General features: G+C 39.6%; 1 protein-coding gene across 2 annotated transcripts; it reads right to left on the bottom strand.

Annotated features, from left to right (window-relative positions):
- Window positions 1-1,073: 1,073 nt before the first annotated feature.
- Window positions 1,074-27,340, bottom strand: IL7R (interleukin 7 receptor). Of its 2 annotated transcripts, XM_068532351.1 has the most exons (8): window positions 27,259-27,340; window positions 22,707-22,845; window positions 12,080-12,237; window positions 6,849-7,006; window positions 4,587-4,755; window positions 3,024-3,117; window positions 2,006-2,081; window positions 1,074-1,577 (listed from the first exon to the last, which is right to left on the bottom strand). In XM_068532351.1, the coding sequence occupies exons 1-8, from the start codon at window positions 27,338-27,340 to the stop codon at window positions 1,074-1,076; spliced, it is 1,380 nt and encodes a 459-aa protein (XP_068388452.1). The 2 variants fall into 2 exon arrangements, with proteins under 2 accessions (XP_068388452.1, XP_068388459.1); XM_068532358.1 differs by lacking the exons at window positions 1,074-1,577; window positions 3,024-3,117 and having other exon boundaries at window positions 2,002-2,081.

The following is a 27,340-nucleotide window of genomic DNA, read 5'->3' as shown; positions in this document are numbered from 1 at the left end:
GGAGTCTCTACACATATAGAAACGTTATCTCCTGGCTCATGGCTCGAATGCACCAGTGTCCTGAGTCCGTAACAGGTTCTTCCATCATCGATGGATGCCACTGGGTGGGAGGGGCAAGAGGATCATGCTCTTGGTAACTAAAAATAGAAATTCCAGGCTTCTAGTTGATTCTCTCTTGAGCACTTTATCAGAAAAATGGAATAAAATGGTGTTTGTGGCTCTGTCTTACCTTCTCCATTTTTGGTAGACATGGCTGGCCATGATACTTCATATGTCATGAGACCATTCCCCCCGCCCCCTGTCTTCCTTGTAGCCTTTTCAGTTCGGGTGACCATAGGTCCCCATTTGCCTGGGACAGTCCCGGTTTACACTTGTTGTCCTGGAGTGATTATTTATAACTTCCCCTTTCACTTGCAAAAGTGACCCAGTTTGGACAATACATTATACAGTCACCCTGTTCTAAGTGAGGTTTGGCACTCGAGAGTGGGACAGTCCCTAGTTAAGAGGAAGGCACATGACTTGGAGGAGGACTGCAGTAAGACTCCTGGGCAGCAAATCTTGATTCTATTCCTTGCTGAGTGGGGAACATGGATAAGCTAATTTAAGCCACAGTTTCATCATCTGTAACATAGAGAATAATACAAATCGCACCCACCTCCCAGGATTATTGTGAGGATGCAGTGCGAACAGATGTGTAGCGCACATAGCACGGCATTGTGTACATAGTGAGTCCTGACAATGGTAACTATTATTCTAATTCTCCTCTCCTTCTTTCTTCCGTTGCTCCCTTTTGCCCTCCCCACCCCTCCATCTTTTCCTCCACCCTTTCTTTCACTCTTTTCTGCTTTTTTTCCTTTCTGAAATAAATGAATCATTGCATTGCCTGAAGCAGAATGCCCCTGTCTCCTGCCTCTTGCCACTGAAGCAGGGAGGTGTGGTCGAAGCGCTGTTTCAGAATCCTGTGGACCACGTCGAGGCGCTGCTTTCATTTTGTCTTCTTTGTGCTGTGAGGGAGAGTGGGACTCAGTTATCTTTGTTCATCATGATGGTTCTGGTCGTCGGTTTCTTACAATTCACTGGTTTTGGTAGAAGCTGGACATGGTGACATAGGCTTCTTCTTGACTTGATCCCAAGGAAGTGAGGATGGACTGCCCCTGGGCAGCAGGGTTCAATGTCAGAGTTCCGGGTTGGAACGGAAACAGAGGGGGCAGGGTGCTGTTTGTAGTTCCAGGGCCAAGCAGCAGGTCTTGGTACAGGAGAGGCCCGTTCTTTCCACCTTCCTTGCAGTCTGGGGACCTGGAGAAGGGGAGCCCAGGGGCGTCACACACACTGATGTTCCCAGCCAGGCATCTGAATGACAACTCTCCTCTGAAAGTTTTTGGGCTGATGCCTGCATGCTCGGAGGGCCGGTTGGGGCCCTGCATACCCTCTCGGAGCCTCTGCTTCTCAGACTCCTCTAGCTGTGGAGGAAGAGGATCTTGCAGAAAGCCTTCTGCTTCGTCTCTAGCTTGAATGCCATCCACGTTATGAATCTGGCAGTCCAGGAAACTTTCAGGATTGAAACTCACATTCAAATTCTGCACCAAAAAAAAAAAAAAAAAAAAAGAGAGAAGCATTAAGACTGCACCAGAGAGACACATCAGCAAATGTTCTGTTCAGGAAAAGAGCTCAAGAACTTTCCAACAGGGGTTTACCAGGGTGTGTCAGAGAATTACCCACATGTTGTAGCTGACTCTTTGCCTCTGGAGGTGCTGTGATACTTCAGGGTCTGAAGTGACCACTTGCCATGCCCTCCATCCCTGGGGAAGTCTGGGAAATTCTGAGACTTGTATGTCATTTTAGTTTCCCACCTCCAGGAACCTGCAGCTGGCATCTTATGAGGGACCCTAGTTATGTGATACACAAAAGACCAACACTTGAGGTTCAGCCATTCCTCATCCTGCAATACCATTCTTGGCTGCTGGGATGCCTCTGACATAGTGACAGAAGCACCAGAAGCACTCACTTTTTTTGGTTTCTTGCACAGTTGTTCCAGAGTCTTCTTGTGATCAGGGAGACTGGGCCATATGATAGGCTTAATTCTGAAATAAAAGGACATTGAAGATGAAATGAATGGTGGAGGGGGTAGGCACAATAGACCTTCCCACTTACTCTGAGCCAGCAGTCAGAAGAGCAGATTTCTAGCCTTGGCTCTGCCACAACTAGGTGGATGATCTTGGACAAGTGACTTGCTTTCTCTGGGCCTCAGAGTCCCACAAGCCCATGGAGGGGTTGGACCAGAGACCATTGTCAGTGATCTACTCTGTGAACCAGACAACAGTGATACATCCCTGGGAAAGAGCCCTGGAGAAAAGGAACAATAAGTCTTGGCAATGATGTAGCTATGAAACTGAAAATCTGATCTGTTCATCTACTCCCCAAAATAGGCTCTGTCATCTTTCTTTTCTCTCCATTGGCAGCAACTCCTCTGCTCTGATTTTGGTGGAAGAGAGACATATTTTCAAAGTTACACAGGGAAATTGCTTTAGGGTGGTACTTTAGAAACTGGAGTATCTAGGGGCGGGGGGCATGTATGTGACCCTGTGCTGAGGGCATCTTCCTAGAACATTAATAACTCGACTGATATGTGTCTAAATGATGAAACAAGCGTGGCCCTATCATGGGGTAGAATGCAAAAGTCTCGTGAATTTGTGTGCTGAAAGCTAAGACTTCAAAAACATTCTGCATTTCCCATGGGTCTCTCCAGCTGCCCACGCATTCTGGAGGGATGGCTCTCACCCATTGAGGACACTTGGGAAGAAAGGTTTGCGGGGAGGATTTGCCCTATGTTCAGTTTATATATTTTTACCTCTTGTGAAATTAACTATGGAAATTCACCAGCACCTGAGGATGAGGAGGGTTATAGGGCACTGCAGTTCCTGAAATGCCTTATTCCCCTTTGTAGTTTTCTCATCAATAAATAGGACTAGAACTCTGTCTGGAATCCCACACAACCACTCTCTTGATTAGTTAAAGAAATTCACCTTTTTTCCCACAACACACAGGCCAGAACGACCATCAGAGCCACAGAGAAGAAACTCAGAATGCTGATAATTAGTAAAACAGGATCCATCTCCCCTGGAAGGCAAGGATAGATCTTGGTTAGCAATCATGAAGCGTGCCGTGGGGGAGACTTTCAGGATGCTTTGAGTTTATTTAGTAACTTGGGCCCATTTATTATTTCTTGAAAGTTGCTTTTCAGTCAACAGGATGATGTATTAGCTTTTATGGGGGAATTTGGGCTTCACTAAGTGACACTGTTGCTGAAACAGCCTCTGTTCACCGGTGCTGAATAGAAACGTGGAGACAGAGTTTTGGGTGAACTAGAAAAGAGTAGCTTTTATTGCTTTGCCAAGCAAATGGGGCCACGGCGGGCTAATGCCCTCAAGACTACGTGCCCCACCCTGGTGGGGGTAGTGAGGAGTCTTATAGTGTTCAAGGAGCAGGGCGTGGTCAGCTGGTGGACATTCTTCTGATTGGTTGGTGGTGAGGAAATAGGGAGTCAGCACCATCAACCTTCTGGTTCAAACCAGTCTAGGGTCTACGTTCCTGTGGTCAGCAGTTTTCATCTGGTAGGGGTGTGCTTCCTGTTAAAAACAACTTGGAATGTGTGTCAGGCCTTTATCTGTATCTCTCAGGGAACCATGAGTTCGGTGGCAGATGTGGCGGATTTATAATCTATAAATTGTTACCAGCTCCCCAGCCCAATAGCTATTCTTTGTTTCTACACCTTCACATTCCTCAATCATTAACTCTTGAGTCAGCCTTTCGCTTCAAAAGACAAGGACACAGGAGCTTGTACACGGTTTCAGCACCGACTTAGGTGACCAAGTCCAGAACATCTGTCACTTGGAATTTAAAAGTGACCTAACAGTAAAGACAGCAGCACTCCCTGGCTTATTTCCACCACCAAGAGAGAGAAGCGGAGCAGGGGGATGCTGAGAGATGCTCTTCCCTGCAGCCTCAGCAATTCCTAGGGTAAGGACGGGAGGCTGGTGCAGCAGAGCTGCTCCGCGCAGCCCCCAAAGGGAAGGTATATGTGGGGTGCTCTGGGTCCCCAGTGGTCTGCCTGAGCTGTGCCCTTTGGTTCTTCTGGCTGTTCCCAGTTCCTAGACCCCCAGGATATCTTCATTATTCTAGAAAAGGAGGCATGGGAAAGCCACACCAGCCTACCCATCTGCCACCCACTATGGTATTCCCTAGAGGGACTTGGAGGGACCGGCCATTGGGATCCCAGTCTGAATTGGTAAACTAGAGGTAGTGGGTGGGAATTTTATTCAGAACTAGTGGCTCCCAGGAGTGCCCGGGACAGTACAGTCCAGACAGCCTACATCAGCTGATCAGCGACTAAGAGCCCTACTCCCACCCCTTCTTCGTTCTTCACAAAAGGGGCAAAGATGGCAGGTCATTTTTCAAAGAAAGTGTAAGAATGCCCTCTGGGGAGTCCTAACTTGTGGGTTTGTTTCATCTCTCTGGCTCTCACTGTCGCTCACAGACTTTGACATGCAAAGCACTACGGGGGGGAACAGACTCTAGTCACTTCTCACCTGGGCCATTGGTCTCTGGAGTTCTGAAGTGGAAACTTGGACTCCATTCACTCCAGAAGCCTTCAAAATAGTTGGTGTTAGGGATGGACCGAACTTTAATCTCATACATTGCATTGGGTTGTAGCTTTCTCTGTAGGAGCATCAACTTTGTACTGGATAAATTCATGTGCTGAAGAGCAAAAAAAGGCCACTACATTTTTAAGGTGGAAAAAGAGGCGGTGCTCACATCTCCCAAATCATTTCAAGTTGAGTGTCTTTAGTCACGTGGACATTCTTCTGAGGTTCTCTCATATTTGTTAGAAAAAGGAGCTCTGATGTGGAGGGGTTGGCAGCAGAATTGGGGCAGAGTGTGTGAGCTCACAAACAATGCTGCAAGTGGTCAAGGAGGGCAGTGATAAAATGGGTCGTTATCTTTACTCAAGTGAGTTGGGCTCTCCCAGTCAGGGAGGGTATAAATCACTCGCAGGCTCCGGCCTTCCTTTCCACACTCTAAACTCTTCTTTTTCTTTCCCTCCCATTTCACATCCCACGGAGAGATGAAAGGGAATGGTAAGGTTAGTGAGCAAGAATCATTTTCCTCTGGAAAGATATAATTCTACATCGTGAATAGCAATATAGAGACACAGTCTCTCCAATAACGTGTGTCATCCTTAAGAGGAAAAAGTACTCTATCAATTTGATGGGTAAAAAGTAATACCTATGGTTATTTACATTTAGATTTATTTGATTATTAGTTTTTTATACTTATTGAAATTACATATTTCCTATTTTGTGAGACATTTCCAACTTTCTTGCTAATTTTTCTATCGTCATATTTGTCCTTTTCTTAATGATTCATAAGACCTATTTATATTTTAAGAATATTAACCATCTGTCAGTTGTATGTGTGGTAATTTAAGCCTAATTTCCAATTTGCCTTACGATTTCGATTATTGTGTATGCTGACATTTACAAACCTTTATTTTTATGTAGTCACATGTTTCCATCTTTTGCTTTCTTTTACTGTTTTTATGTTTAGAATGTTCTTCCTCATCTCAAGATTATATAAACATTTACCTGTAAATGTTTTAGCCTGTTTAGAGTTTCACTTTAACATAATTTCCTTAAAACATCTTCTATTTTAATTTTTTTGTTACATGGAGCAAGTTAAGCATTAAACTTAATTTTCCCCAGTAAACTGATTGTCTTGGTACCATTTATTCAAAATCCTTCCTTTCTCTGCTTTTCCACTGATGCAATTTTCAGATAAAGACTGGAAGAGGTCAAGATCAAAGGAGCCTACTAGTGTGTGCGTGTGTGAGCGCGTGTGTGTGCCTGTCTGTCAGTGGGAATAGAAGGAGGGAGAAGGAGGTTTGGCGTGGGCATTATACTTATGTAAGTAGTGTAAGGCAGCAAATTGCAAACACACAAGACTGATCGTGGACTGAGAAAAGAGAACAGTATGGATAAGTAGAATCTCATTTCCCCTTGAGAAAGCAACTGTTATCCATTTTCTGTTCGTGCGGTACAAAAAGGACAAAAGTTAATCCAGTGACTTCAGAGGAACCTGAAACCCTGGGACATCCTAATTTTCTCCTGCCTTCTCCCCAAAACAGATTGTGAGGAGCGCCAGACCATTCCAACCGCAGCGACTCATGGAGTTTAACCACCCAGATTATGAAGGGTAAAAGTTAAGCTGTTACTTCAAGGATTTAAGAACTCAGGCTTAAAAAAAATGAAGAAAAATATTCCACCTCCTCTCCTACTTACTTCAGGCTGTTCCCACAACTCCAATAAACCAGACTGTGGTTACAGCCTGGTGATTTTTTTTTTTTCTTTTTGCCTGATTTGCCTGTGAGAGTTGCGCTAAATGTGATTCTTTTTCAGGCCCCCAGATAAAGAGGATGGATTTGATCTCAATCTATAATGGCTAGTCCAACTATTTCATTTAGAAACTTTATAAAGACAAAAAATAGGGCAAGAAAAAAATGAGAGCTAGGACAAGAAAGGAGACAGAGAAGATCCAGGTTTTGCAAGGCCTAAACATTTTACACTTTGGAGAACTTCTTTTAGTAAAAGGCACATTTTGAACACAAAATTGCTAGGGGCCCACCCCAGGTAAATGTACCTCTGAGACTATAAAATAAGTAGCATTAAGAAGTTTCTATTTTACAGTTTTATATATTTATATATTTTAATCTATATATATAACTTATTTATTAAGATATTTTTATATACATCTTCATAAATTTTATAATGTATAAATGTAGCTGACCTACATACCATCCAATCATTTTCATTTTTTTCCTGACGGTAGGCTACCTCATGCATTAATTCTTTCACATACTTCTTTTGTAAGTGCGACGTATTAAATGTCACCACAAAGTCATTTGCTCCCTTGCGATAGACGACTCTTATGTCAAAAGGAGCCTCAGGTTTAACTGAAAAGGAAAAAGAAATGAGGTCATTCTATAAGGTAGTCAAGGAAATAATTATAATTTTTAAAGTTCATCTACTCTGAAAATCACATTCCTTTTCTGGGTCAGTAAAAACCATTTCTTCTTCTTCCTGGTTCAAAGCCTGACTACATTTCCCAGCCTCCCTTGCAGTTGGGTGTGTTCTTGTGAAGGACGTGGGCGGAAGTGATGTGCACCACCTCCCATCCTGGCCCAGAAACCCCACATGTGTGACCCCATGCTCAGTCCCCTTCTGCCACTTGGAGTCATATGTTGAAGAGAGTGGAGCCCCAGGATGGAGGAGCCCTGAACGTTGCTTGAAGGAACACCACCCACAGGTTAGAAACACCCATTTTGGCTCTTACATGAGCAAGAAATAAACTTATGGTGTTGGAGATATATGTTTTAGGGCTTATTGGTTACAGGAGCTAGTGCTAATTTTACGCAAAAACACATTCTCTTCCCCTTTTGAGCACTAGAGGACTTGTTACTAACTAGCCCCAAAGCAGGAGAATTTGAACTTTGAGTCTTCGTTATTCTGATAAAACTGGGGGCCTTACACCTCATCTCAGTTACATGGAAACTGGGAATCTGCATCCTGGCCCTGGCTCGTAACTTCTGGTGTGACTGCAGGTTGCCTGCTCCTTCAGTCTTGTTTGCATTAGCTCTAAACTCCTCTCTGGCTTCTTCCTCCTGTCTACCTGCCTAGGATCAGAGGCACCATATATGAAATACTGTGGGAGGGAGAGAGGTATTATTTCAGGCAGAACAAACTCGGAGAAAGGTACTGAAATCTTAGGAGCACATGTGTGTCAGGCCACCTCCCACCCTTGACTTGGGGCTTCCCTGTCTTGGGCTCTTTGCTGTTCTTTCACTAAAGCCTGGGAACTTAGTTGTCTAGGGATGGGGCAGCCACTTGTTTGCATGGCTGATCTCAGACAGAGATTGGGAGATGCATAGGCTAAAATCTAACCTAAACCTATTGTTAATGAGGGAGTGTGTGTTCATCACAACTTCACACAGTAGACTGAGCTGGATTCCAGGCTATATGATCTGGGCTTTAAGACTGACTTGCTGACCCAGTAAAATGAGCTCATGTGGTGGAGTTTGGCCCCCTTGTCATAATCACTTGCTTGTAGTGGTGGCTTCCTAAGTGTCTCCTGCCTTGATTTCCCCAGAGGTGCTGAAGAAGAGGAAGTGGTTCTTTCTTTACCCTTGGATGTCTTCTGCAAGGGGAAGTTTACCCTTTTTTACCCTTAGATGCACTATAAACAGGGAAGATACCCCAAAGGGAAGCAGGAGGAAAGGTAGTGGGTGTAGAGAAACAGACCAACAGAGAAAACTGTCAGTCCTTTGACACCAGCCAAGCCAGTTTCTACCTGCCATTCAAGGAAATGATTAAGATTCACATTCTCAACAAAACCTTTGACACTGAATCCTTTGCTGCATCCCCATCTCCCAAGGCCTCTCAATAATGGAAGAATTAAGGGAAGAACAGACTAATGTTGATTATATACTTACTAAGTGCCAAGTGCTTAACTTACGCCATTTTGCATCAACACTCACTCATTGTCAATATACTGATGAGGTTAATTAGCTAAGTTCAGCCCCCATAGGATGAGTTAATAAGATGTAAATCCAATTCTGTCTGATCCTGAGTCTCACTCTCCTTCATTTATTTATTTTTTTAAAAATTTATTTATTTATACAGTAGGTCCTTGTTGGTTATCTATTTTAAATATAGCAGTGTGTACATGTCAATCCCAAACTCCCAATCTATCCCTCTCCCATCCCCTTCCCCTCTGATAACCATAAGTTCATTCTCTAAGTTTATTCTGTGAGTCTGTTTCTGGTTTGTAAATAAGTTCATTTGTATGGAGAACAGTATGGAGGTTCCTTAAAAAACTAAAAACAGAGCTACCATATGATCCAGCAATCCCACTCCTGGGCATATATCTGGAGAAAAACATGCTTCAAAAGGACACATGCACCCCAATGTTCATTGTAGCACTGTTTACAGTAGCCAAAACGTGGAAGTAACCTAACTGTCCGTTGACAGAGGAGTGGATAAAGAAGATGTGCTATATATATATATATATATATATATATATATATATATATATATATATATATACAATGGAATATTACTCAGCTATTAAAAAGAGTGAAATAATGCCATTTGCAGCAACATGGATGGACTTGGAGATGATCATACTAAGTGAAGTAAGCCAGACAGAGAAAGACAAATATCATATGATATCATTTATATGAAGAATCTAAAAAAAAAAATGATACAAATGAACTCTCTCTCCTTCATTAAGCTTTTGTTTCTGTGCTCAGCTCTCTCCCACTGGCTTGTTCAGGCTCTCCCCACACAGGTCTTCTTCAAAACCCAATGGTACACTTGAGCAAATGAGAAAAAGGTGCTCATTCCTCAAGCAACATCTTAAAAAAGTTAATTTATTCTTGGCACAGCTTGAACTATTATATGAATTTACCCTGACAAGAAAAGGGGGGAGACAGAAGCTGCCCCTGCAGCCTTCCTGGGGACCCACACCTAAAGAAGGAGTTGTGAGTGAGGGGAGGGTTGGCTGCAGGGGAGTTCTGGCTCTGGGGTTTAATCAGCAGCATCCAATTTCAATTTAGTTAAATGGCAGTTCTATTAAAGAACTGTTGCATCAGGAACCAGAAGACGATGCTACTGGGAGACATGTCTCCACCACCGCTCACCCTGCTTGCCCGGGCGTGCTTTCCAAAGCCCCGAGGTGCTCACAGCACCGCTTCGTAGACCTGTGCTACCAGCAGAGTGCACATCCTGTCTCTCCTCTGGTCCCTCAGGGGAGGCGGCCGCTCAGGTTTTCCATCTGCTGGGTGGTACAGAATGTGGACTTCGAAGAGCACTGGACATATGAGATCCGGGGAGTCTGATGGGGCAGACTGCCACCAAGAGCCTGTGGGTGTGCCCGAGTGTTCCCATGCTCACGCACTAAGATGCATGTGGGCCTCTGTGCCGGGGTGGGTTTTGGTAAGAAGGGGCTCCCCCCTGGGGCTTCAGGACTCTGTCACAGGACTGAGTCTCTGCCCTCTCTGCCTGCTCTCCGAGAGTGAATACGTATTTGCAATGTAAATGATGAACTTCTAGATATAGTGCCCTGTGCACAAACTGAACATCCATCCATAGCAGCCTGGTCTCCAAATGATCAAAACTCAGCTTGCTTGTGTCCCAATACTCAGAGATATCCTGTCGTGCCACCCCGCCTAAGCACTCACACTGGTTGTGCCTAATGTCTCTTTTCTACTCTCCCTCTGCTTTTTCTACAAGATGACTGTTCAAACATGGAACTTCTGCTTTTGCCCTTTACTATATTAGTGGTGCAAAACTGAGACTAGATTCCAAGTTTCTCTTTGTCATCTCTAATGAGTATTGCTCTCTTACCTTTAATTTTCTTTTAGGAGGGTGAAGAGAGGGGGTTGAGAAGATGGAGAGACAGAGCCATAGTATTTAAAACCAGAAAGAGAATGCACCTCTTCCATCACTTTGAACAGTTTTCTCCCCACATATATTGTTTCACTTGTAAATCTCCATAGCTAGAATGAATACAAGAAGTTAAGATTCCATTGCACTGATATATCATAACTGGTTTAGACATTCCCCTCTACCAGGGTATCTCTGAGGTTTTGAAAAAGAACCTTATTTACCTCAGTGTGATAAATCTGTAAGTAATGGGAAAACTTTTTGTGTCTATATTCCCAATCTTTCTGACCATTTTATTTGCTTGGTCACCGAATGGTGAATTGGTAATTAATGCTGACTTACAACCAGATAATCGAATGGATTTACTGAAATCCATAATTCATATTATTATGTATATGGATATTATATAGAACCAAGGGAAACATATAGATAAATTTAGCAATTCAAATTGTACTTTTTTTGGATTATAGTAATTATCACATTTTCTGGCCAAGTGTAATATGTATATTCTACATACATATTACACTTAATACGTGTATTCTAGGCCAAATCAGATATGACTATGCATCACTCCTCAATAGTAAGTCTCCTAGGAGGGTGTGATGGTAATTTCATGTGTCAACTTGGCTAGGCTATGGTCCCCAGTTGTTTGGCTAAGCACTAATCTAAAGGTACTTTTTTTTTTTAAAGACATGACTAACATTTAAATCGGGAGACTTTGAGTAAAATAATTACTCTCTAAAATGTGGTAGGCCTCATTCAATCAGATGAAGGCCTTAAAAGCAAACACTGAGATTCCCTGAAGAAGAAACAATTCTGTCTTAAGAAGGCAACATAGAAACGCTGCTTGAGTTTCCAGACTGCCTGGTCTGCCCTCTGGAATTTGGACTCAAAACCACTATATCCACTCTTACCTGAATTTCTAGCTTTCTGGCTCACTCTACAGATTTCAGACTTGCCAGCCCCTACAATCATGACAGTCAATTCCTTAAAATGAATCTCTTTTTCTCGGTCTATCTATTTATCATCTATCTATCTATCTATCTATCTATCTATCTATCTATCTATCTATCTATCATCATCTATGTATCTATGTATATCCATCTATCCTATTGGTTCTGGTTCCTCTGGAGAACTCTAATACAGAAGGCATATTTACTTTTAAAAATAAGTTGATAATTTTGCTAAATACATTCACAGGTAGGTATGTGGGGAGAAGATTACAAGGAATTCAGGAAAAGGTAAGGTAAGGAAGGAAAAGACGTGTGTGGGTGAAGTATAGGAGGCCCAGCTCCATTTAGACACTTCACACAGATGAACTCTTCCTGCAATCTGTAAGTGTCAATCATCCTTTTTCATAGCTCAGTTTGGAGACCCTCAGAGTTCTCTCACAGTAAGAATAAATAGCATAAGCTTCAAACTTTCATTTCTCTTAAGAAATTATATGCATTAGAGAATTTGATATTTTCTATTGTAAATAGTTTTCATAATTTGTCTACTTTAACATACAGAAAGTTCAGACACAGATATCTGTCTTCCGATATCTGAAAAATGGCAACATACCTCCATATACAACTTCTTACCTATTTTGACTATGTTCATTTTTTTGCAAGTCATGCTTTTTCTTCCAAGCTTCACACATATTTTACTGTCTCCAATCAGTAAGAATTTCTTAGTCTTGATGAGATACATCCCTTGCAGTTTATTAAAACTCAGGCACTCTACCTCCAAAAGGGCCCCACTGTAGAAACAAAAAAGGAATTTATCTTAATTCAAGTAGGAGTTTCTGTATAGAAGGAATAGCATCACATCCACTTTTCATTTGTGTGGCTTTAAATTTGTCCATAGGGTAGATGCATATTTGAGAGAGAGAGACTTAAAATAGCTTTTTGCTGCCATTATAATCAGCATTGATTTACTCAAGCATTAGATGCAATTGAACCTGAAATAGTCAAAGCATGTTCATGAAAATAAAGGAAAATTCTTATCCTGTAATAGTTGATTATTAGAAGATAAGTACTTTCTTTAGGTGGGAAGGTAATTTCTTTTTTTGATGTCCTGCAGGAATAAATGGAAAAAATAAAGCCTGTAAAGAAATATTGACCAAAAAAGGGTTAAAGGAAATAATAAAATAGTCTAAAGGATTATATACATAAAACCATATACACTTAATGGGTAATTTGGGAATTTTCATAGGTAATTTTGGCTGAGTTCCACTTTTAACTCATCAACAGACTTTAAAATCAACCCTTCTCCCCATGTTCCTTAGATTAAATGTTCTAGGAATCGAATTCTGTTACTTCTGTGACCTCCTATTCCCAATTAAAATCAGGCTTTCAGGAAACTGAAGAAAAGAGAATGTTGCCTACTATGCGACCACATCAAAAGCTCCAAATTGTCCTCTTTTAAAAAATTCCTATTTTAAAAAGAAAGTATGTTTTAGTTCCAGTAGTGGCAGAGTAGCTTTTATTGCACTAACCATCAACATATAACTACTAAAAACTTTGAGCAAGATATTTTTGAAAATTCTATTTAAAAGCATTGGAGAATAACCAAAAGCAGACAGACACTAGGGGAACTTAATTCTTTAGAAAAGAGTGGATTAGATCCTTGTTTCTAGGTTGCTTGTTTTGTTTTGTTTTATCTGAAGGCACTTCTGAGGCCACATTATGATGGGCATTTAGAATCTAACAGAAGGCCACAGTTTTACCATCTTGAGAAGTTAGAGGACAGAGTTTCGGTTGGCCTGAGTAGCTGGGTATTTTTAAGAGAGAAAAGCCTAGAAATGAGGAAACTTTAGACATAAAAGACACTAAGTCTGCATATAAACTCTGCTTAAATTATTATATGTCCCCTTAATTGTGCAGTTGTGGAGGAAAATCCAAGGAAACCATGGCAATAGCTAGATGGCTCTAGAAGGAACTAACAAGATATTTTTGGTGCTGCCTCAAAAGAAGAATTTGGAGATTAATCTGGCCAAGTTAACTGAGTTAAAATTAACACTTGCCAGAGGAAGTTATCAGAATCCAATCAATCAGTCAATCAATAAACAAACCACCCTATTATCGATAGTGTCCTTCCTATATTCAAAAGCTACTACAAAAGAGCAGAAATAGAAAAATGTGACAAATAGTCAAGACAAAAAGCAGTCAATGGAAACTGACCCCAAGGAGACCTGGATGTTGGAACTAGCAGAAAAGAACTTTTCAACAGCTTTTGTAAATATGTTCAAAAAAATATGGTCATAATTATTGAATGAATGCAGAATCTTAGTGGAGAAGTGGAAACTATAAAAGAGAACAAAATGAAAATACTATAACTGACAAGTACAAATTTAAAGTTTTTAAAAATGTACTGAATGTATGGGATGGACTTAATAGCAGATAGAAGAAGGCAGAAGAAAAGGTTGGTGAAGCTGAAGATAGATCAATAGAAATTATTTAGTCTAAAACAACAGAAAGAAAGTCTTATTGACCTGTGGGACAATATCAAGGGGATAGATAAATATGCAATTAGAGTTCCAGAACAAAAAGAAAGAATTTGGCTAAAAAATATTTAAAGAAATAATGTTCTCAAATTTCCCAAATGTAGCAAAAAATATCAACTTTTAGGTTTAAGAAACTCAGCCAATCCAAGCAGGATAAATACAAAGGAAACCACACCTAGGCACATCATAGTCAAATGGCTGAAAAGCAAAGGCAAATAAGAAATCTTGAAAGCATCCAGAGAAAAACATCACTTCTCATCAGAAATTATGTGAACGAGAAGACATTGGAATAATATATTTAAAACTCTGGAAGGGGAAAAAAATGTCCACTTTGAATCCTTACACTACAAAATATTCTTCAATAATGAAGGCAAAGTAAGGATATTTCTAGCTACATAAAAATTGAGATAATTTGTTTTAGGAAGTACTTTAGACCAAAGGGAAATAATAATAGGTGGAATTTCAGATCTACAGGAAGCAATTAGATTGACCAGAATAAATAAAAAAGCCAATACATATTTTCTTCTCTTAAATTCTTTAAAGATAAAGATTGTTTAAAGCAAATACTGTAGCATTATTGTGGCATTAACAATATATGTAGGGACTTCCCTGGTGGTGCAGTGGTTAAGAATCCGCCTGCCAATGCAGGGGACACGGGTTCCAGCCCTGGCCGGGAAGATCCCACATGCTGCGGAGCAACTAAGCCCCTGCGCCACAACTACTGAGCCTGCACTCTAGAGCCTGAGAACCACAACTACTGAGCCCGCATACCACAACTACTGAAGCCCGCGCGCCTAGAGCCCATGCTCCACAACAAGAGAGGCCACTGCAATGAGAAGCCTGCGCACCGCGATGAAGAGTAGCCCCCACTCTCCACAACTAGAGAAAGCCCGCGCGCAGCAACGAAGACCCCATGCAGCCAAAAAAGAATAAAAAACAACAAAAAACCCCAATATATGTAGATATAAAATATATGACAGTAGTACAAAGGGTAGAATGTGATAAGTACAACTACATTGTTGCAAGTTTCTTATATTTTACATGAAATAGTACATTAACTCTAAACTCTAAGAAATGGTTGAATATTGCAACAGTTAGAGTAATCTAAAAAGAGATAGTGCCCAAAAGTGAAAATAAGGAAGAAATTGAATGTTTCAATAGTTCCCTTTCTTTCAAAGAGGTTCAATTTATTATTAATAAGAATTTATTATTAATAGAGGAGAAATGAACCCCTCCCAACTTACTTTATGAAGTTAGCTCAAATCTGGTACAGAAAGCTGGCAAAAATATTACAGAAAAGAAATTTACAAATTAATGTGCCTCAAGAAAATGTCAATACATTGATATTAACACATAATGACAAAGTGGAATGCATGCAGGAAATCAAGGTAGGTTCAACTATCAAAGATCAACCAATACAATTCACCACGTGAACAGCATAAAAGGCATAAATAATCTGATCAACTCAAGTGATTAGAAAAAGCATATGACAAAATTCAACATCCATTTATGATAAAACTCTCAGCAGACACATCCTCAACCTGATAAAAGGCATTTACAAAAGGTCTATAGTTAATAACATACCTAATGGTGAACTAGTGAACAGTTTTCTCCTAAGATAAGGACAAGGCAGGAATACCTATTTTTCACCACTTTTATTCAACAGTGCACTGGAGGTTCTAGCCAGTGCATAAGGCAAGAGAAACAAATAAAAATCACCAGTTTGAAAAGAAAGAAAATAAGACTTTCTTTACTTGCAGACATGTTTGTTCACATGGAAAACTATAAAGGTTCTCCAACACAATCACGGGAACGAATATAGTGAATTCACTAAGGTCGGTATACAAAAGTCAATTATATTTCTATAGACTAGTGTCCAAAAATTGGAAAGTAAATTAAAAAAATAACAGCTCCATTTATGATAGCAATAAAAACATAAAATGCTTAGAAATAAAATTAATAAAAGATGTTTAAGGCCTTTGCAATGGAAATTACAAAACATTCCTGGGAGGTATTAAAGGAGATCTAAATAAATAGAGAGCTACATTCATGGATTAGCAAACTCAGTGCTGAAAAATGGAAATTTCCCCCAAATTGGTGTATGTAATTTTAATCAAAATCTCAGCAGGATTTAAAATAAATCGACAAGCTGATTCCAAAATTTATGTGGAAACCCAAAGAACTCAGAATAGTCAAAACAACTTTGAAAAAAGTAGAACAAATATGGAGGACACAGAGCACTTGATTTCAAACTTACTATAAAGTTATGATAATCAAGACAGTTTAACACTGGCACAATGATAGAAATATTAATCAATGGAAAACATAGAGTGTTCAGAAATAGACTCATACACATAAGGTTACTTGATTTTAAAACATGCACCCAATCAATTCAATGGAAATAAATGTCTTCAGCAAATTGTCCTGGAACAACTGAGCAAATGTGTGGAAAATATGAACCTCAATCTCACAAAAATTAATTGGGTATGGAGTATAACTCTAGATATAAAGATTAAAACTGTAAACTGTTTAGAGGAAAACATAAGAAAACATCCTCCTAGATTTGAGTGTAGACAGACAGACATCACACAAAAAACACTGAACACAAAAGAGAAAAATGAAATACATTGGACTTCATCAAAACAAAAACCTCCTGCTTATTAAAATATGTCATTAATAAAATGAAATGGCAAGCTACAGACTAGCAGAAAATAGTTGTAGTACATATATCTAACATCAGAATTGTATCCAGAACATATAAAGAATTCACATCCATCAATAACAAAAGGACAAATAATTCAATGAAAAAAGACAAAAGACTTCAACAGATACTCGGCAAAAGAAGACATACAAATGGCCAACTGTACCTGAAAAGCTGGCCAACGTTACTTGTTATTTGAGAAATGTAAATAAAATCATGAGATACGCTTTCAAAGTCAAATATTGGAAATGATGTGTAGCTCTCATACATTGCTGGTAGTAGAATGGTATAACCACTTCGGAAAACTTGTTGGGTAGTTTCTTATAAAATTAAATACACACCTACCCTGTGATACAGTAATTCACTCTGAGGTTTTTACCACAGAGAAATGAAAATACGTACCAACAAACTGATTTGTATAAGAATGTTAATAGTAACTTTAAAAAGAATAGCCTCAAACTTGAAAAAACTCAAACGTCCATCAAGAAAAGAAAGGATTAAAATTTTGTGATATATTTGAACAGTGGAATTAATATTCAGCAACTGAAAAGATGCGCTATGAGATAAGCATCAACATAGATAAATCTCAAAAACATTTTGTTGTGTGAAAGCAGCCAGACAGAAGAGAGTGAGCAGTGTGTCATTTATGAGAACTAGCAGAAACTGGCAAAACCAAAGGCTGATAGGTTTCAGAGCTGTGGTTGCTCACAGGAGATGAGGAAAGACTGCAAGGGGACAGGAGGCATCCTTCTAGGGTGAAAGAAAGGTTCTATATCTCAACTGAGGTGATGGCAACATGTCAAATATGTTTCTCAAAACTCATTTAAGGGACTTCCCTGGTGGCGCAGTTGTTGAGAATCCACCTGCCAATGCAGGGGACACGGGTTTCATCCCTGGTCTGGGAAGATCCCACATGCCGCGGAGCAACTAAGACCATGTGCCACAACTGCTGAGCCTGTGTTTTAGAGCCCGTGAGCCACAACTACTGAAGCCAGCGCGCCACAACTACTGAAGCCCTCGTGCCTAGAGCCTGTGCTCCGCAACGAGAAGCCACCGCAATGAGAAGCCCGCGCACCGCAACACAGAGTAGCCCCCGCTCGCCGCAACTAGAGAAAGCCCACACACAGCAACGAAGACCCAACACTGCTAAAAATAAATAAATAAATAAATTTATAAAAACAAAGTTGACTAAAGAGTTGAAGTATTTACAAAAAAAAAACAACCAAACTCACTTAATATCTGTACATTTTACCATAGGTAAACTTTACCCCCCAAATGAATGGTAATCAAAAAAGAAAGTGAAATTAAATTAATAAACCACATAAAAAATAAGGAAGTAAAGCAGAATATGTATTCTTACTGTCATAATAAACAGTGCGGAGTAAAAGTAAAATTACTCATTTCTTTCCTTCAACCCTCTATTTAACTCACATCTCCTGTGATAACCATGGTTACCAGTTTGTTTTTCCTACATGGTCTAAAATATTTATTGTTTGTGGGACATTCCTTAAACATTTCCCCCCCAGTATAGCTTTTTTGTTAACTGTTATCTTATTTAGGGTATGCAGTTCTGGCATTGTGTGTGTGTGTGTGTGTGTGTGTGTGTGTGTGTGGTGTTGGAGTTTCTAGAGTATGCCCCTTGTTGGGCTACATGGGTTTTCCCATTTGGAGAAGAGCAAAAATAAAAAGCAAAATGTTAAGGTAAGCTAGACGGATACCAAGGAACAAACTTGAGAAGAGTGTCAGATGGAAAGTTCTGAAGATGGCAACACTGTCATGGTTTGATGAGGAAGGATGGAAGAGGACAACTGGGTCAGGATCCCATTTCTGAACTTTAGGTAAATGTGCTATGGAGGAATTAGAAGGAAATGGCTTTTGGTTCAATCATTGAGTTTAGGATATATTTGTAAGTAAAGCATGTGTGGAATATTCAATTGCAGATCCTTAACATGTAGCAAGGTCCCGGTACTGTTGGACATTTCAGAAGAATCTAAAATGGTATTCTTAGTTCATTCCTGCTCTTCAGGGAGTGCAAGTAATGAGCAAGAAAAATAAAGGATCACCATATGGCTGTCTTGTGAGCCTGGGCAGCCTTTTATGGGCTCTGAGCTCTAGGAGCTGCCCTATGTGGAGGGGAAGCTGTGCCGGAAGACTAAGAGACAACTGTGGTCTAGAACAGACAGCCTTGCTTTGTGCCACTAACCCTGGCTTTAGGTGATTGGAGGAAATTCAGTGTCGCCCCATGAGTGGCTCAACTCAATTCAATCCAATTCATTTCAATTCACTTAATTAAATTAAAACAGCTTACTTGGTCGCTAACCGTGTATTGCTAGGATTAGGAACGTTCTGGGATTTCACTGGCCAACACAATAGCCATAACCCCACATGTGGATATTGGACCCTTGAAATATGGCTCGTCCAAATTGAGATGTGCTCTAAATATGAAATACCAGATTATGAAGATGTAGAATGCAAAAGAATGTAAAATAGCTCATGAATATTTTTTGTTCATACAGATTATAGGTTGAAATGATAATATTTTGGCAATATTACATTAAATAAAATACTAAAATTAATTTTCACCTATTTCTTTTTTTTAAATGAGGCTACTGGGAAAGTTTAAATTACATATATCGCTCACACATTTGTGGATTGCATTGTATTTCTGTTGGATAGAGCTGTTCTAGGGTATTTTGGTGGGGAGAAGAGATCACTACAAGTACCCAAGCGGTACTATAGGCTAGCAAATTTGGCCCTGTAGGACCTTCCTAAGGGACATCAAACCTAAACCACTCACACAAATTCCTTTGTTCTGAAAACAGGGAGAGGCTACTTGGGACCACAGCACCTGATTCTTCACCCCAACGCCACCTTCCTGAACCTCCTGCAATCGCCGGGAGTTAGCGTGATAAATACATTTCTCTTGTTGGTGCAAACAGATATTTACATGGAAATACTAAAAACAACCATAGATTTTATTCCTCATTCGGCCCTAAAAGATAGAATCTTCTCAAAAGTATTAAACACCTTTGAAAGTTAGTATGGTTTACTGTAGAAAGGACTAAATTAAAAACACTTGACAGATATTGCTAGTTAAGTCAGGAGCATGAAGTAGATTTGGCAGGATGCAGCCTGTGATGTTGGTGGTAATTGACGAAAACAAAAAAATGACATATTTGAAGTGGTATCTGTAGGCGGTACCTGGGAGTGACTGTGGTGCCCCCAAGAATGTGGAAATAAAGGAAATATAATTACCTTCTGAGAGCTCACTATGAAAGTTATGCAGACACCTAAAAAGCAGGGTCCCAAATTTACATGCCTATGGTGTCCATGTGGGTAATAGAAATGAGAAAATTTAGCCTAACTTCAGGACTGAGATTTAATTCCCCATTTATAGAAGCAATCAGAATTCTGTTCAGCTAATCTGGGCCTAGCATTACCAAATCTGATTTTTAAAGAGATACTTAGATTTTTAAATGATGGCTACTAAATTTAGAAAAATTAACCACTTTGAGATATGAATCAAATTAACTCTGGTCTTAAAATCAACAAACAAATTTCCTTTGTTTTGCTGTATTTACTGAACCTTTGGATCACATTTTTAATGAAAATCTGACAACACTGAGAGAATTAAGTACCATTTACAGGCACTGACCATAAACCAGACACTAAACCTTCTACCCCAGTGCAAGGTGGTTGTTAGGATGAGAGCTTAAATGACTCCCCGGGTCACAGAGCTAGTGCCGCTACTGGGATTCCAACCTCCCTGCCTGTTTCCAGCGCCTCTGCTTTGTCACTCCAGGTACCTGGGAGCTGGTTAGGGTGCTGGTGAATGAAGAATTTCTAGGTCTCCCAGTGAGAGTGGATTTATATTGATGTACAACCTACTGGCCCTCTCTGTCCCTCCTCCCCACCAAACACCTGAGCCCAGGGTGAACATCTGGGTCACTATGGTAGTTGCATCTGTCCATGTAAAGTTGTCAACTGGAGTGCTGGCAATCCAACTCTGTGATTTTGGCTAATCCAAGTCCATCCCTGAGAGATGGATCTGCACACTGAACAATAAGTAATGGGTTTCTGAGCCTGGGAGACTGGCGGCCAGATCAGACAATGCTTGTTAGAAAATGTCCCTGGTGAGCCCTCTGGGAAACAGCGCCTGGTTTCTATCAACAATCCCACCTGTGTAATGACTTCAGCAGAACTCACAGTTTTCAGTAATTTACAATTTCTTTCTTTATAAATTTATATTCACAGAAAAAAAAGCTCGAATAAAACTAGTTTCACTGTGGAAAAGAAGCCCAACCAAAGCAGCAAGTACAGCACTCTATTTAAGTGGCTTTAACTTGAGCTACATCACTACTCTGAACCCAGGAGTTGCACGAATCTCTCCCTCAAGGTGTGGATACCTTTGCAAAAACGGCTTCTCTCCAGAAGCACCTTAACCTACTAAGGGCTTTATACTTATACTTTCACACGGAAAACGTGTCTTAAAACAATCGCTTTCCAACGGAAATATCTGAACCCAACTGAAAAACCCAAACGGAGGCTATGGACAGGTTAAAATATGACAGGAGAAATCAAGAGACTTGTTAAAGGAAGCGGGAAAGTTTGTTCAAGTGGCCAAGGAAGTGGTCAAATACCATTGTGAATGAAAGTGGACAGAAGGTCAGCCTCAGCCTCCCCAAGAAAAACCACTGCAGTTCACCACCCGGCTGGCTGGAGAGCCCAAAGCAGACCTCTGTGTCGGAGAGGGTTTTGCCCACAAAAATGATTGCATCTTTTGAATGAGTTGTTCGGCTGCCTTAGTGGAGTCTAGTTGCTGCACAGATTCTGAACATTGTAGGTTCCTCTTCTCCTGATATATTTTATTCCTGGAAAGCATGTTATAGAAGTGAACTGACAGAGGCAGACTGAGAACACACGATGGAATTCAAGTCCAAGGTCATATTTATCCAATGACCATAGCAGAAGGCACTGCATGAACAGATGTAGGGAATTAACATAAGACATGGGATTCAGGGCTTGTCTAGACTATATATTGTGGAGGGTTGGCTGAGTGTCTAAGGAATTTACGAAGCCCTCTTTTACTACTGGTGGATCTTGACTTACTTTCCTTACTAGGCAACTAACTAAAATTAGGTCATCTGATATGAATTTGGAAATAGCTACAAGTCAGAATTTTACGATAGAGTATTTTTTTCACGTCATTAGAGATAGTAACCCTTGGCAACAAGAGATGATTTGTGGAAGAGGGAGAAGATAAAGTTCTCTGAGTTCTTTACCAAACCTTCAAACCAGACACTTTCTCTTTCTTTTTAACTTTTCTCAGAGGTCCCATGAAACCAAGAGCCAATTTATTTCTGTGGATTTTTGGAAAACTGGTATTGAGAGTACCATCTGAAGTCAAACTGTGTCAAGGGGATGGCAGTTAAGTCTAGATTCATAGAGTTTTGACTTAATGCCTCTTTTTCATTCCTTATTACATACCCGATATGTCTTCTAATTAAATTATTAAATTAAATTATTTAAGCATCACATCTCCCTATGAGGTGGTATATCTCATTTAACAGGTGAAGAAACTTAGGCATAGATAAGTTATACAACCTACTCTAGATTAAAAAGCTAGTAAGTGCTCATGTTGGGATTAGAAACCAGGCACCTGCCCTCAAGTGCAGCTTCAAGACACTACATTGTCTCATGTTGGGCAAAGAACTTTTGGGGGATGAGTGTCCCAGAAGAACCAGAATTTAAATTCTGCCATGAAGTCAGGAGGGATGTGGGATCTCCTACATCCATACTGTCATTTGGCTGTAGCAGCGGGACCTGAAAGATGAACTCCTGAGAGTTGCTTTGCTTGAGTCTCTTGGTGAAGGACAAGGGGTTCCAGGAAGTTTTTGGAATTTATTCAATTTTAATATTTGATAATTAGCTCCCACACTCTCGCCTTTGCAGCTGGTGCTGTACAGTACACGAAAGAGAGACAGAGGATTTCTAAGCACTCACTGAAGGCACCATTCCTCACCATATTTCAAATTCCATATTGGTGCTGTTGACGTCCGGGTCGTCAAATGCGCAGGTCAGCAAGTGCTGGGATCCATCCACTTCCAGCTGACTGTAGCACGAGAATGAGTAGTCATCCATTTCTGCATCGTCAAAGTCTCCTGGGAAAGAACAAACCTACAGCTGTTAATGAAGCAAATAAGTGCATCTTTTTGAAATCTGGAGGGACTGATAAAATGGCAGCCTTCTGTGGTGGACATAAAGGAGTGATGATTGTTTATCTAAAGAAGGAAGGCTCAAAGACAAAGACAAGAAATAGGATTTCAAACAAACAAAATAAAACCAAAACAAAACTTAATGAGCACAGATTTTTTTCTAATAGACAAAAACTCATCACAATTAATAAATAGCCTCCTAAGATCTCTAAATATCTCTGCCATTGGGTTAGTGCATTGGAGGTCTAGAATGAGACACTGAACACACTTTCTTTTATAGAAATGGGAATTTCTTTTGTTTGTATACATTTCAAATGAGATACTTTATTATTTATGTGCTACCTAATCTAGACTTGGGCTTTATTACTAATCTTCATTTATTCCTTCCCAAGAATTTTTTTTTGAATGAAAGAAGGTGATAGCTAACTTGCATTCAGAAGTTCACTTTTTTAAAATGGTAGCTTTCCCTTGCCTGAATAGGCATCCTAACTAAAAGTACCATTGATTATCTCCGTTGTGTGAATATTTATATAAGGCAACTTGTCTTAAGCTACTAACTGAGGCAAACACGATTAGGAAAAATTACACGACAGGACTCAGATCTGGTGGGCCTTCCCATGAATCTTATAGATACTATTTCTGTGCTTATACAACCTTCTTTTAGAGATACTGCATTTTCTAGACATTAGCAAAATTCTGGAAGTATGTGGGGAACCAGAATTTTTTTGCCACCACTTTTGGAAAGTATTGTCTGTCAGAGACAGTATTTGATTTCTTAAGCTGGGTTGAGGCCCTTAAGATTATATAGATATTTTGTGTGTATATTTTACAATATTTAATAGAGAAAACTATGTCAGCAAAATACTCCAACTGGGATCTGAGAAAATCCAGAGTAACCAAAGCCATTCTCAGGCTGAGTGTGAACTATGATTGCTTCAAAGTCCAATGATACTAGAAATTACTTTGGCCCATTGATACTAGAAAATAGATGCTTGAAATAGGATAGACAATATACTAAAAATCAAACCCCAGTTGAGTGTCCTGTAGGCCATGGGATTACAAGCAGCATTCACTTTACTTCAATAACCCATTAGTTCTATGGGAAAGTTACTAAAGCTGGTTGTGAGTGGATCAACCAGTTGAGAGAAAGGTCGGTCCAGTCAAAGTGACAAATCTCTAAAAGCCACATCTAGATAAGAGCTGTGTGCACTGCTCTTTCTGACTATACCTAGAATCCATCCGGCTCACAATTCTGCCACCAGCAAAGACTCCTTATGTAATTTCAGAAGGGTATGGCCCTCTTATTAATGACAATTTTGAATAATGAGGGGCAGCCCACCATTTAGGGCTCGCATTTCAAAACATATTCATTCCTAATCTTACAGAGTGAATCTAGTCCCCTAATTGCTGGCACATTTCTTGATGGAATGGTTCTGTATGGCCTTAGCCTGCCCTTATATGGCAGTACTCATGCTCTCTTAATGTTTTCTCTTCTTTAGAACTTCCACCAATCTTGTACAACAGAACCTACATTACTATTTGGATTCAGACATCTGTGGATCACCTTTGTCTCCAAAATCCTTCAACATACAACGTAAGCCAGAGAGAGCAGAGTCTAGCAGATGCCGGGTATTAACAGAACAAAACACTCCCGCTATCCTTAGCCAACCAATCTGGCAAAGTGAGTTTGCTGTATATCCTTATACATTTTATAAAGCAGTGGCCATTTACAATAGCCAAGACATGGAAGCAACCTAAATGTCCATTGACAGATGAATGGATAAAGAAGAGGTGGTATACATATACAATGGAATATTACTCCACCATAAAAAAGAATGAAATAATGCCATTTGCAGCAGCATGGATGGACCTAGAGGTTAAGTAAGTCAGACAGAGAAAGACAAATATCATACGATATTGTTTACATGTGGAATCTAAAAAATGATACAAATGAACTCATTTACAAAACAGAAATAAATTCACAGACATAGAAAACAAACTTATGGTTACCAAAGGGGATAGTAGGAGGCGGGGGGAGATAAATGAGGAGTTTGGGATTAACATATACACACTACTATATATAAAGTAGGTAAATAACAAGGACCTACTGTAGAGCACAGGGGACTATACTCAATATCTGATAGTAATCCACAATGGAAAATAACCTGAAAAAGAAAATATATATATATATATATATATATATATATATATATATGTATATATATATATATGTGTATGTATAACTGAATCACTTTGCCGTACACTTGTAACTAACACAACATTGTAAGTTAACTACACTTCAATAAAAGAGAAAAAAAGCAGTGGTCATACAATTAAAATGGCCATGTTTTGACAAACAGCTCATTGTCTCTTTAGCAGGTGTTACTAAGCCAAGTTGCTTTGTGTACAAGAAAAATTCTCCTCAATAACCTGCAAAATCGCATGGCATTTTACAAAGAGAATGCTATACCTGCTCTAAGCTTAGTTAAGCATCATATACACAGTGGTTAAGACCTCTGGCACCAGAGCTGAACAGATGTGGGTTAAAATCCTGGCTATTCTACTGTGTAGCTGTGGTCCTCCTTCAGGTTATTCGACCTTTCTAAGCTTCAGAGTTCTGATATTTAAATTCATGTTATCATGAGGAATCATTGAATAAAAGTATACAAAGACTTCTTAGAACACAGTAAGCACTCAATCAGGGTTAGCTACTTTATCACATTTTTTTGAGAAATAAGTAATGAAAAGGTAAAATAAGAATTCTAATTCTGAGAATATACACGAAGCATTTGGGGCTCCTTTGAAAAAGAGTTCTCTGTCAAAGGTGTTATTATGACTATGGCTTTGAAATTACATAGAGCTTTTAACAGTGAGTTAACCTATTATTTTTTAAAAGCTCATTATAAAAATTAGGTTTTTTGAACTATGTATTATAGACAAGGCAGTGTGGTTTAAAAGCTTCCTACTGAAAGGGCTTAGTTGATTAAAAGTATAAATGGTTTGGATTTTTAAAAAGTATCCCTTTCTTCTCTTGATCACTCTTGTGGTTATCAGAGAACTAACTTATCTTTCAACAAACCACAGCTGATTATTTTGAATTCCTGACACCCCAAACCAGGAAGTATTTTGATGTAATCATGTGGATGGGTGGTTACAAATCTCCTAAAAAACCCTGAAATTTAAAAAGTTGAAGTGAAAACTCAGCTTTCAATTAAAATTGTTAATTTCTTTTCAAAATAATATGGCCAGCAGGGAGAAATAGAAGGGATATACTATACTCCAAAGAGTAAGATTTATGTGTTACGTGCCAAGCATCTATCTACAGACACAAGACAACATTTACCATGAAATAATCATCATTTCCCACAAAGTGATTCATTTATGGTCACACTGTGAAAAATGTCAACCCTCTGGCAAGTCCCTTAAAGAAAATATTCTAGGGATTTCTTTCCTTAGAAATTACGTGACTTAAGATATCCAAGTTGAGTCATTAGGCTGATGTGTTTGATATCTTCGTTAAGCAAATACTTTTTAAGTCTTAAAGTGAAAGCGTTTAATTTTCAGGAGCAATTTGGTGGTTCAAGTTTCCAGGTGGCTCCTCTGGACTACTTCACCTTTGTGTACGGTTCAGTTGTAATTACAATGGATTTACAAAGTAGGCAGCATCTGCCTCTAGATAATAAGTATTTTAAGGATCCCAAAGATAATTATTATATGATGGTAAAATTGTTGACATGGAGACAGTTAAATATATTTCAATGAGAACTCGCTCAGATCTTAACCCTACTCAGTTATTCACTAAGAATACCACACAACTCTACCAAAACTAAAGTATTTTGAAGAAATTTTCAAATATTTATTAAATGTGTACTATGTTCTAGATGCTAGAGTAGGTGCTGAGGATATAGCAAAGGTAAGGGCAGACAAAGCTGTTGTTCCTGGATGTTATTTTATCTTGAAAGTGAAGCTTTCAGAACCTTCTAAAAAGCTAAACAAAACAAAATGAGCTTCATTTCTTGACAAGGAAAAATTACCTTGAAGATTCTCCAACAAGCATAACCAGTGTGTCTCTGTGGGTGTTCTTTTTGTAAGAGCAGAGGCATTGACCAACATGTAAGATCCACATTGGGAGAGTCAAGTGCACCCCTTGACAATTCTAAGCCTTTACAAACCACTCACAGTGTTGTCCCCAGGCCCTCTGTCCTGGTGGTTAGAATGCACAAAACGACTGACTACATGGCAAGCCCTCAAACTCCCTTCTAACCCAGTGCCCCACTTTGGTCTGTTAGGGATCTGAGCAACCTGAAACAGATGCTAGAGATCATCTGAAATCCTAAAGAAAAGTTCGAAATGACTCACCATTCTCTGCATAGCCACTTTCTCCAGAAACGGCTTGAAGTAAATAGAAAACCATACCCAAGGCAATACCTAGAGGTGTCAT

The sequence above is a fragment of the Eschrichtius robustus genome, chromosome 2, assembly GCF_028021215.1.
Source record: "Eschrichtius robustus isolate mEscRob2 chromosome 2, mEscRob2.pri, whole genome shotgun sequence".
In the NCBI taxonomy this organism is placed as follows: Eukaryota; Metazoa; Chordata; class Mammalia; order Artiodactyla; family Eschrichtiidae; genus Eschrichtius; species Eschrichtius robustus.
Note: the sequence above shows the minus strand (reverse complement) of the source record. Positions and strands in the feature narration are given on the sequence as shown.